The sequence below is a fragment of the Lolium rigidum genome, chromosome 1, assembly GCF_022539505.1.
Source record: "Lolium rigidum isolate FL_2022 chromosome 1, APGP_CSIRO_Lrig_0.1, whole genome shotgun sequence".
NCBI classification, from domain to species: Eukaryota; Viridiplantae; Streptophyta; class Magnoliopsida; order Poales; family Poaceae; genus Lolium; species Lolium rigidum.
In genome coordinates, this window is record NC_061508.1 from 97331120 (window position 1) to 97343056 (window position 11937).

The following is an 11937-nucleotide window of genomic DNA, read 5'->3' on the forward strand; positions in this document are numbered from 1 at the left end:
GCACCAAAAAAATGCTCCGTAGAAATTTATAATTTCTGTGGCGCATGTAGAACTGGTGCGCCACAGAACATTGCCTTTTTGTGGCGCATGTGAATGGATGTGCCACAGAATCTCCATGGGACCCACGTGGGGTCCAGCACTGCACATGGACGAAGTGAATTCTGTGGCGCATCTGCGACATGTGCCACAGAAAGTCAAAATTCTGTGGCGCATGTAGGCATATGCACAGAAAGTTGAAGGGATTTTTCTCCCCACGCAACTCCACCCCCCTCGATCGCCTTTTTTAGCAGTGTAAAGTATAAAAGAAATAGATAGAAATTTTAAAAAATAAAATCCTTCGAGGTGCCCATGTATTATGTCGTCTACTACCACTGAAAATTAACAAACATGAATTTCGACTTTTTGCAAAATTACGTTGCACAATCATCAAACTGGATTCCTGGTTGCATACGAACTCGGAAAAAAACGCACAATATATCAAAATGACCCTGTTGGACAATTTTTAGAATTGCCAAATTCGAAAAGAGTAAAAATATACGACAAAGTCAAGATTTTTCCTGGAAAAATTTAAAAATAAAAAAATGTGGCGCACCATGTGCCCATGCGCTAGAGAAGTTTTGGCCAGAATTTTGAATTCCGGAGGCACCATTCTCCTCCTCCACTTCTCCTCTCCTTCCTTCTTCTCCACCACCACCACCACCTCCTCCCTTCTTCTCCCTTCTCCTCTTACGGCTTCCTCCTCCGGCGACCACCACCTTCTTCTCCTCCTCCGGCAACCACCACCACCACCTTCTCCTCCTCCTCCGGCGACCACCACCACCTTCTCCTCCTCCGACGACGACCACCTCCTCTTCCTCCTTCGGCGACCACCCACCACCACCACCACCTCCTCCTCCTCCTCCTCCCCCACCACCACCACCACCTCCTCCTCCAGCCGGCCGGCCTCCTCCTCCTCCACCCACCCCAACCCACCCCACCCAACCGAACCCAACCCCACCCCACCCCACCCCATTCCGCCGAAATTTCGGCGGCCTCGGATCTAGATCTAGATCTAGATCTGGCCGCTATTTTTTTAAAAAAAAATTGAAAAAAAATCTGCGGCGTATATTGGCATGGTGCGCCACAGAAGTTTTCAAAAAAATTATGTGGCGCATATTGACCTGGTGCTCCACAGAAGTTTCAAAAATTATGTAGCGCATGTACATATGCGCCACAGAATTGAAATACTAGTCGTGTGACAACTGTGGTGACCGAGATATGCGCCACAGAAGTCCGATTTGGTGCGCCACAGAAGGCCTATTTTCCACTAGTGGAAGTTAGAGCCAACAACTCGGAAGATGAACGAAGCACTGAACAAGATCGAGGAAGAAAAAAGGCAACTCGTTGAAGATTGAAAGATATACCCTCATGGAGGAAACGGGTCTAACATTATGCATTCGAAGCTATTATTATCTAGTTGTGGTTTTAATTGTCATTTTAGGAGTACTGCATGAAGAACAAGGTGAAGACATTTCAAGTTTGTTTCTAAAATACAATAAAATGCATAAAACTTAATTATAGAGGCCTACTTTAGTGCGTCCGACTTTAAGCAACGTTGCAGGCATTGTAGAAATGTAAAAAACGTTTTAAGAGTGGCCTACATAACCATTATAGAGGTCGAAGAAATAGGGCATCTGCAAAGCTTATTGCTTTAAGGTAGAGAATGATCCCTCCTTTTTAAATTAAAATAGTTTTGATCGAAGTTAAACTTTGACCAAATATATAGAAAATAATGTCAACAACATCAACTCAATGTTATTAGAACCACATGAAATAAAATTTCATGTTATATGCATTCGATATTAATGTAAGCTAATAAATTCTTAAATATAGTTGATCAAACTTTTTATAAAGTTTGACTTTGACTAAAAAATATTAAATTGGCAGCGAGGGGGAGTATGTTAGTTCATGGTTAAACTTAGGCAGGTCATAAATGTGATATCTTTGTGCTTAATTATCGGAGGTCCTAAAAGGAGCACTTGCCCCTGATTGCATCATGCATATGTGTCACCTCTTGGCAGGTATGCACCAATCCAAGTAGAGAGATTTGTAAATAGATTCTACTAGTGAGGAGTAACATGGTGCATGTTACTACCCTGTGTTACTACCTTCATAGTGGGTAGTTACAAATATGTGGTATCATGCATGTTATATTTACTAGATTGTAGACTCATCTTGTCCTGAGAAATGTGATGTTATGGTAACATAGGTAGTTAGCACCCCACTCTCTTTTTTCATCTATTATCATGCCATGTCACCAAAATGCTTTGGGGTGTATGATGTTACTACCTATGTTATCCCCACTATGAGCAGTCTAAGAAGATCAACATGCTGTATGTTACGGGTTGGATGTTAACTCGGCAATTCCTCGCTCATTTGGTAAAGAAACTGACGCAAAAGAAGAACATGTTTTACCCTTCCTAAAAGCCTGAGACCGCGTCAAACCAAACCCAATCATACACTGCCACGTGTCCCAAGTCCACACCAGCCTCACCGCCCCCTCCTCCTCCTTATTAACCGCGCCACCTCCGCCCCTATTTCCCCCACAGCTTCCAGCTCTGAACCCGAAAGCGAAGCCCTTTCAGGTGGCACTGGTGCACCGTTCCTTTTTGGAGGCGTCGCTTTTGGAGAGTCTGTATTTCAGGTGTTGTGTTGGTGGTGGATGTATTGCTGTTGCTAGACCTGAGATACTATAGCGGGACTTTTGTTTCTTAGTTTTCTTTTTTTCTTTTTTTGGCCGTGTGCATCCATACAGCCATTAGGGTGTTGCGTTGTTGCAAAAACTAGGTGTAATTGGTATCTTTTGATATTAATATATTCCATATATTGAAAAAATTCCCACATAGAGTATAACCGTAACATCTTCATTCCGTCCTTTCTTTCTCGACAATGAAGGCGCTAGCATATGTCCTATCCCGATCACTAAAAGAATTATGCACGAGGCCTCTAAAATTATCGGTTTGGGTTTTCAAAATGAGGCTCCAAACCTAAAATATTCATGTACCTTCATAGTTAGGAAGAGACTCCTGAGCTACTCTCCCTTCTTGGCCTCATTCTCTCATCACCAAACCACCATCATGACCCACACACGTAATTGACCGCGGCTGCTAATGTCGTCTCCGTTCTCAGCCTCCCGCATTCTTTAGTGACCTCCCTCACCGCCATTGATCCGCCATGGCCGCCGACCAAATTCCGTCGATTACGGCCAACGAGGAGCTCCTCGCCCGAAGTTGAGGATTGGGAGATACTCTCGAGGCCTCCTACCGTCGTCGCCGCTCGTGCAGTGACCTTACAGCGCCTTCCCCAACTGTTTTTTGCTGCATATCGTTTGTCCAAGGTGGCATGGGACACCAACGATGACATCTAGGATCACGTCGGTAATACGTCCTCCTAATTCGACAAGGTACATTGTTCTAGGGTTTGCCCTTCTCTTTTCTGAGAATTCGATTTGAATTACTAAATTTTTAATATATAGTTGTCCTGTGAGCATGGTATTTTGGGTATGAAAATCAAGTGGAAGCTCTGTCTTGAAGGTTTGAAGCAAACAAAAAAAAAAATCATTATTTTAGAAGATTTAAATATCACAATCAACAATAAAGAAGAAACCTAATGAAGCACAGATGATGGCTGAAGAGAAGTTAGAGCCAACAACTCGAAAGATGAACGAAGCATTGAACAAGATCGAGGAACAAAAGAAGGCAACTCGGTTGAAGATTGAAAGATGTACCCTCAGGGAGGAAACAGGTCGAACATTATGCATTCAAAGCTATTGTTATCTAGTCGTGGGTTTACTTGCCATTTTAGAGTACCTAGTTGCATGAAGAGCAAGCTTAAGCCATTTCAAGTTTGTTTCTAAAATAAAAAATGCATAGAACTTAAATTAAGAGACCTACTTTAGTGTATCCAACTTTACGCGCTGTTGCAGGTATTGTAGAAATGTCAAAAAAAAAAACCTTTTGAGAGTGGCCCACTTAACCATTATAGAGGTGGAAGAAATAGGGCATCTGCTAAGCTTGTTGCTTTAAGGTAGTGAATGATCCCTCCTTTTTAAATTAAAATGCACATTAGTTTTGATCGAAATCAAACTTTATAAACTTTGAACAAATGTATAGAATATAATGTGAACAACATCAACTCAATGTTATTAAACCACAGGAAATCAAATTTCATGTTACTATATGCATTTGGTATTATGTGAGCTAATAAATTCTTAAATGTAGTTGGTCAAACTTTATAAAGTTTGGCTTTGACCAAAATTTGTATGCATATTGAATTAGGAAAGGAGGGAGTATGTTAGTGCATGATTAGTTAAACTTAGGCAGGTCATAAATGTGATATCTCTGTGCTTAATTACCAGAGTCCTAAAAGGAGCATATTTGTCACCTCTTGGCAGGTATTCACCAATCCAAGCAGGGAGATTATCGGATTAGATTCTGCTACAAGAAGATCAACCTGTCGTACGTTACTGGTGGGCAGTTAACTCGGCAAGTCTCCTCGCACATTTGGTAAGAAACTGACGCAAAAACAAGATTTTGTTTAACCTTTCCTAACAGCCTCAGACCGCGTCAAACCAAACCCAATCATACGCCCCCACGCGTCCCAAGTCCACACCGGCCTCACCGCTCCGTCGTCCTTATTAACCGCGCCACCTCCGCCCCTGTTTCCCCCACAGCTTCCAGCTCTGCTCTCAACCCGAAAGCGAGGGCCTTTCCTCCCCGCACCACCCACCTGAACCTCCATTAACTCCTCCACAGCCCGGCGATTCCCCGTCCTCGGACCGCAGCCATGTCCGCGGTACGTCTCCTCGCTCTGCTACTGGTGGCGGCCTTGGTCGCGGCGCCGGCGCGCGTGGCCGCGCAGGGGGCGTGCGCGGCGGAGAGGTTCACCAAGAACCGCGTGTACGCGGCGTGCAGCGACCTGCCCACGCTGGGCGCGTCCGTGCACTGGACCTACGACCCGGCGGCGTCGTCCCTCTCCGTGGCGTTCGTGGCCGCGCCGGCCTCGGCCGGCGGGTGGGTCGCCTGGGGGCTCAACCCCACCGGCAGCGGCATGGACGGCACGCAGGCGCTCATCGCCGCGCCAGGCAGCGGCGGCGGCGCGTACGGCGTCCAGACGTACGCCATCTCGGGGTACGCGCTCGGCTCGCCGGGGCCCATCGCCTACAAGACGTCCGACCTGGCCGCCGAGGTCGGCTCCGACGGCCGCGTGCAGATGTTCGGGAAGCTGGAGCTCGCCAACGGCAGCGCGGAGGTCAACCAGGTCTGGCAGGTCGGGTCGGTCTCCAGCGGCAGCATCGGTATACACGGCATGGCCGCCGCCAACAAGAACGCCAAGGGGAAGCTCAACCTGGTCACGGGGGCCAGCACGGCAGCCAGCGGAGGGGGCAGCCTCCTCAGGAAGAAAAATGTGAGCACTCTACTACTCGAAACTTTAAGATCTGGGCATCTTCTACAATAGTATCTCTTCATGTTCCAAGTTCTTCGTTACTTTCCAAGAATTATTATTTTGGAATCGCACACAAACTCAAAATAGTAAGCTCTCCACACAAGAACTTAAGTTTAGCCAGAATTATACTCTACCAAGTCCTAAATTGCTGCCAAAATTAACCAGAATCATACTCAAAGTCCTAAATTGCTGCCAAAATTTCACCTTTTAACCGAAGATTTAGCTTTTAGTTCAATTTTGGGAGTGAATAAAAGCATCTATTGAAGCGCGTTAACAGCAATAGTAAAGGGGAGTAAACCACGTGATTCAGTTTTGGTCTCCTCTGATGCAGTGGCGAGAACATGAAGATACAATCAGTTTTCTATGCTTGTAAGTTGTAACGGACACCGCACAAAAATGTTGTGCACGTTGTCATGTGAAAAGCCACATGCATGCATAATTAACTTGTATCTCTTCTTGGTTGACTTGGATCAGAACTGACTTGAGCTGTATTATATTTCCTGGTTTGTCGACTCTGTTCCTCACATGGGTTCTTCTGTTCTGTCCAGTTTGGCGTCCTTTATGTATTGTGGTTGAACCTTTTTTGCTAGTAGTTTTCTTCCTGCCTTGGGGGACTTTAAGCTTGGGTCAGTCTAATTGTTGATAGGTACATCTGCATGTTCGTTCGTGGCATTGGCATACAACTTATCTAATAATAATTATGTTGTACTAGTAATATAGAAATCGATCTGTCTTAGAGAAAAAGGACATTCACTATTGTTCTTATCGGTATAGATATAAACACAGCATACTGAATCTATCATGTTGTGGTAATTTTATCAAAGCATTCTCATTCTTACCTTTTGCTTTCTATTGCAGACACATGGAATTCTGAATGCTGTGAGCTGGGGAATTCTGCTGCCCATGGGAGGCATAGTTGCTAGATATCTCAAGACATTCAAATCAGCCGACCCTGCATGGTTTTACCTCCATGTTGCTTGTCAGCTGATTGGGTATGCTGTGGGGGTATCTGGCTGGGCCACTGGTATTCATCTTGGCAATCTGTCCAAGGGGATCACCTACTCGCTTCACAGGAACATTGGGATCACAGTATTTGCTCTCGGTACTCTCCAGGTACTATCATCTTGTCCACATTCTGAATTTCTCGTAATCGTGAGCATCAGTTAGTTGCCTAGTAAACTTACTGATGTTGTCCATGTAGATCTTTGCCCTGTTCTTGAGGCCGAAGCCGGATCACAAGTTCCGCCCATACTGGAACGCGTACCACCACTCGGTGGGCTACACCATCATCATCCTGGGCATCGTCAACATCTTCAAGGGCATGACCATCCTGGGCGTGGAGCAGAAGTGGAAGACGGGGTACATCATCGCCATCAGCATCCTGGGCGGCATCGCGGTGGCCCTGGAGGCCATCACCTGGAGCATCGTCCTCAAGAGAAGGAAGACGGAGAACAAGAACTACAATGGCAACGGCAACGGCCAGTTGCCGCTCTCCATGTGATTCTTCTTCCTTTCCAGTAGTTGATCAGGTCCGTCCGTGCGGGATTTGATTGGTGTGCTGAGCCGCGTGCGTGTGTGCATTGGGCATATGTAGGAGGTTTAGGGTATTCTTATCTTGCTTGGCCTCTTTCTTTTTGTATGATGACGATTAGATGTGTGTATACTACTTGCATGTTATACTGGAGATGAGAGAGGTGCCGATCGATCGATATACGTTTTTCTGTGTGCATATCTTGTCTTGATGATTTGATCTGAACTTTTGTTGATTATGCTGAGTCGATCATCATCACCCACTCGTGTCATGGGGTCATTTTAGTGGCTGATATTGCGGAAGCTAGGAGAGGTGTGTCCGGGTGGTTGGTGAAGCAGAGGAGAAGATACATCTGTTTCTGCTAGTGGAAGCATGATCTCTCTAGAAAGGTGACACCGGGAGGAGCCATCAGGCGTAGTCAAGGGCACTGAATTTGTTCCTTCAAGGGTCGGGAAAGCAAGGAGTTCTTTATTTTCAGTGGGAAGGAAGCGAAACATTTTACAAAAAATGATTTTTTGAACAGTTTGTCATAATACTACTACATGTAACTATCCAACTAAGTACTACCTTGCGTTCTGGGTTTAGTCAAAATTAAGATTTGTAAACTTTGATTAAGAATACAAGAAAAAGTATCAACGTTCATAATATCCTATCTAAATGCATATAACTTGAAAACGAAGTTGGTGGGAGAAATTGTTCCATCAAGGGTGGGAAAATCACGTTATGAGATGGCGCAGAGTTCACTTTTGCTCAGTGGGAAAGAAGCAAAACATCTTCTCTCGAAACATGGTTGATTGTTTGTTCTTTTCAGAACAGTTCCTCGTTGTACCACAATGTACATGTAACTGTCCAACTAAGCACATAGTGGCCTGGTCTAAGATTTGAACCTGAAGCATGATTTGACCTGTACGTGTACTGGTTCGAATGAGCAAGACTAGTAGTAGTGGCCAGTGTGTGGCTCACTTGTGCCAAGATGAGGAAGTAAAGCTTGTGGCGCTAGATTTAGTGCAAGTCGATTTTACATAACCTTTTCTCGTAGCAATAGAGCTGGTGCCAACCGCAGAAAAGGCTCGGAAATGCAAGCAATCCAGTTTGACGAAACAAGGAAACGTGCAGCTAGCGCAAAGCATCGTCTGCAGGATGCAGCGATCCATCGATACATAGGTATCGCAGCATGCCAGCTCCTGTGTTTGTTTCTATTGGCTACGATGAGCAGTGTGTGTGGCTATGCTATATTTTCGTACAAGACAAACCAAGCTGGACGTCCAACCAACCTTGTTGCATCCGTGGGCGTTTAGAGAAAAACAAATATGAGGGCGAGGGAGTGCGATGTGAGAGCAAAATTGTGACGCTCCATTTACTTGCAGGCCCACTTTTTTTTTTTCTTTTTGCTTCCAGAAAGATAGTACACAGTAACAATTTTTTGTTGCCAATGTCGTGGTGTGATTATGATATGCTTCCGTAGAATGATAGGAGACAAACCAACCTTGTTGGCTTGTTGCATCTGCGCGTGTTGAGAAGAGGATTTATGATTATGGTTCCACTTGGAACTGAAATGGGAAGGGAGAGCGAGTGTGAGTGTGATGTGGGAGCAAAAGCATGACATTCCATTTACTTGCAGGCTACCTTTTTTTTAGAGAGAGAGAGCCACCTTTTCTTTTAATCGAGAAGATAGTAACATTTTTACATTATTTGATATTAACACTTGATGAGGAGAAACCATGAAGATGAAGGTGAAAAATGTGATGTCACTCGAAGCGCTGCCCAGTCGATCGAGCTAAGGGCATCTCCAGCGGCGCGACGCATTTTAATATCCGCGAGCGTCCGTTTGCGTCGCGCTGCGGATGCTAAAATGAACGTTTTTGTCCGCGTGTCCGTTTGCGTCTGGGGGCTGCTCCAACGGGGCAACACATTTATTTTTTTTCTTTTTCAAACATAGTTCCAAATATTACATATTGAAACATGATTTTACACAAACTGACACATAATTTGGAACATGGTTTACACAAACTAACACATAGTTTGAACCATGGTCGACACAAATATAATTTTTTTTTTTAAAAAGAAACCAGTTGTGTTGATTTCCGTATGTTCGCTGCCAAGAAAGAACATTCGAGGGTACACCCAATCACCCAAACTAGAAAATCCGGCGGGAGGAGATGGTGCCCTTGTTGGTTCTACCGAGGAAGAAGACCTCCACTACTGGCTTCGTCTGGCCTATAGCCAGATTCGCTGCAAAGAAAGAACACTCGACGTTCTAACTATCGGTGTCCGAGCCGGATTCGCCGGTGTGGTAGTGCCTGCGGCCGGCTGTGTCGTCGAACACCTTGATGATCATCTCGCCGTTCCCCTCGTAGCGGAAGGTGAGCTGGCAGCCGGGCTCGAGCGCGAGGGCACGGGCGAACTTGTCCCACCCCGTGTGCATGTACATCTTGACCTGCCCGTCGAACAAGACCTCCACGGTCCAGCGGTAGAAGTTGTAGCTGGCCTCCCGTAGCTGCAACTGCGTCGGCTCGACGCCGTCGACGAACTCGGCGAACTTGTCCGGGAGCCGCTTGATGCCGAGTGGGTCGTCGTCGATGCGGAGGAGGAACTCGGCGGCCGCTCTTCCTGCGAGGACGAGGAGGGCGCGGGCGATGGCGAGCGTGGGGCCGTAGCTGCTCCACCACGGCGGCCCTGCCCCGGCCACGGGGCGCCCGGGGCCGCGGCCTCGACCGCCTCGCCGGCCACCAGGACCGGCCATGGACTTCCTCGCGGGCCTGGCTGCGTCGCAGGAACACCTAGGCGGCGCTACGGTCGAGATTTGTGGCGGCTAGGGTTTCTTTGGAGGAGTGGATGAGGAAGAAAAACGCGCGCCCCCTTTATATAGGCCGGCGGCATGCGTTGGCCGCGGGACGCGTGGCGTCGCCATTAACGTGGTTGGCGAAGGTGGGCGGCCGCTCGGCAGCTGAGGCATCACCATTAACGCCCGTTTGGGAAGATGCATCGACGCAGGGTCGCTGCCAGGCGGGCTCGACGAAACGTCCGTCAGACGCGAGCGGACACTTTCCGCGTCCGCCGAGCGTCCACCAGAAACGCATCTGAGGCGCATATTTGAACCAGATTTGCGTCTGACGGTCCGGTCACTTTGCATCGCGCCGCTGCCTAGGCTACCTAGCGTGGCATGCAAAACTGGCCAAGGTGCTCAGCACAACGCACGCATCCAGACGCGGCAGATTCCGGCGGCATCTCGGCTTTCTCTCGCCGGTCAGATTCGGCGGTGGGTTTGATTCGCTCGATCGCGCCGGCCGGGGCCCCGAGTCTCCATCCACGCCGCCGTCGATGCGCCGTGAAAGATTCGTCCTTCCATTGTATTGTACATTACCGGCTCCGATGATGGAACGAGCTTTCCCCCGCCATCATAGCACAAGCACATATGGTGTGTGCTATCACTGAACTCTATCCTGATCGAGGGTACTAGCACATTCGTGAGTACTAGCACACCAGTTCTGCTAAAACGTACTGATGTAACCGCTAGAACTGATAGATGGAAGTCACAAATCACAATGTAGTACACAGTTCAGTAGCAAAACGCACACGTACACGCATCATGTTTGGGAGGACTTCCAGAAGTTCTGCCTTTCCAGGTTGGTAGGAGCATCTGAATTTAGGTAGTCAATCACCTTCCAACTCAGGCTAGTGATGGCTTCCTTTAACAATTAACACCAAAAGTTTTCAGCAGGAGTAGTGGGTCATCCACAACATAAACTCCCGATCATTGGACTGACCTCATTGAGGTTAGCCGAACCCAACTTAAGCTGCAACTGCTCTTTATCCTCAGGACGCAGCACAACTAAACTAACACGCACCAAATTTTGACCAAATCCCCTCTTTACATCGCGCTGACCCTAGACAGTCCACCAGATTTGACCCAGCCTAACTGCTCATGCGGCAATTCTTCAAACCGAATTCATGTCCAAATGTCAAAGCTACTGCACAATAACCCATCATTCATTCAATAGGGTTTACGAAGTAGGTTCTCCGTGCACTTCCCTCACTCTCCACCACGACTTTTAATTCAGTTGGTGGGTGCCGAGGTCTGGGAGCTGTATCTCTGTAGCAACTTGCAGGTCACACTTCAGAAGGGAGGCTGAGCTGTGTCACCTGAAAAATGTTCAGAGCTGAAGTGGCAACTAAACTAACAGGCAACAAATTATGACCAAATCCTCACTAACATCGCTGACCCTAGAAGGTCAGCGAGGTTTAGCCTAGCCTAACTGCTCGCGCGGCGCCGCCCTCCAAGTCTTCAAGCCGAATTTATGCCCAAATGTCAAAGGTACTGGACGGTTGAACAATTTGGTTACCCATCACTCATTCAGTAGGATTCGTGAAGTAGGTCACACTTAAAGAGGGTGAGCTGAGCTGTGTCACCTGAAAAATGCTCAGAGCTGAAGTAACCACGAAGCATTCAGGGGAACCATGATGCATGCCGTGGCAAAAATATTCCAAGGATTCGAGAAAGGAAGCAGTTATCGTTGAACTGTAGTAGATTTTTTTGTGCATGTGCGCAGTAAGAGCACCGCCCATCCATTTTCATTTTGGAAATCAAAGTATCATCTGAATCCGATTGTCGGTTGCCCACGCATCTAATTGCTGCATATTGTCATAGTATCTTTTTGGCTGAAATTTTATAGGTGCACAACATACAACATAACCCATGTCCATGATTTTTTTTCATATTTTTTAAAAACTTAGAAGTGCAGCATTGGACACCGGGTACAGGGTACAGGCGCAACTAGCTGCAAACTGTATTTTCCCGGCAAGTCCATACTCTTGACAGCAGACATTTTAAGTGGGGCTATCAAGTTCCAGGCAAGCCTGGGACGGAAGGCCCTTTCTGGAACTGAAAAAAAATGCAATTCAATTAACAAGGAGAATAGCAG

General features: G+C 46.9%; 1 protein-coding gene across 1 annotated transcript; it reads left to right on the plus strand.

The window, feature by feature from the left end:
• Positions 1-4703: 4703 nt before the first annotated feature.
• Positions 4704-7199, plus strand: LOC124700235 (cytochrome b561 and DOMON domain-containing protein At4g12980-like). The gene is made up of 3 exons (XM_047232423.1): positions 4704-5445; positions 6343-6597; positions 6686-7199. Exons 1-3 carry the CDS (start codon positions 4825-4827, stop codon positions 6983-6985), a joined length of 1176 nt encoding a protein of 391 aa, XP_047088379.1. The 5' UTR covers positions 4704-4824; the 3' UTR covers positions 6986-7199.
• The last annotated feature ends 4738 nt before the right edge of the window (positions 7200-11937 follow it).

Bases quoted from the DNA above. Each gene is read 5' to 3' on its own strand.
- LOC124700235 (XM_047232423.1), top strand. From the start codon at position 4,825: ATGTCCGCGGTACGTCTCCTCGCTCTGCTACTGGTGGCGGCCTTGGTC. The intron at 5,446-6,342 runs GTGAGCACTCTA...TTTCTATTGCAG, and splicing joins GCCTCCTCAGGAAGAAAAAT to ACACATGGAATTCTGAATGC. The intron at 6,598-6,685 runs GTACTATCATCT...TTGTCCATGTAG, and splicing joins TTGCTCTCGGTACTCTCCAG to ATCTTTGCCCTGTTCTTGAG.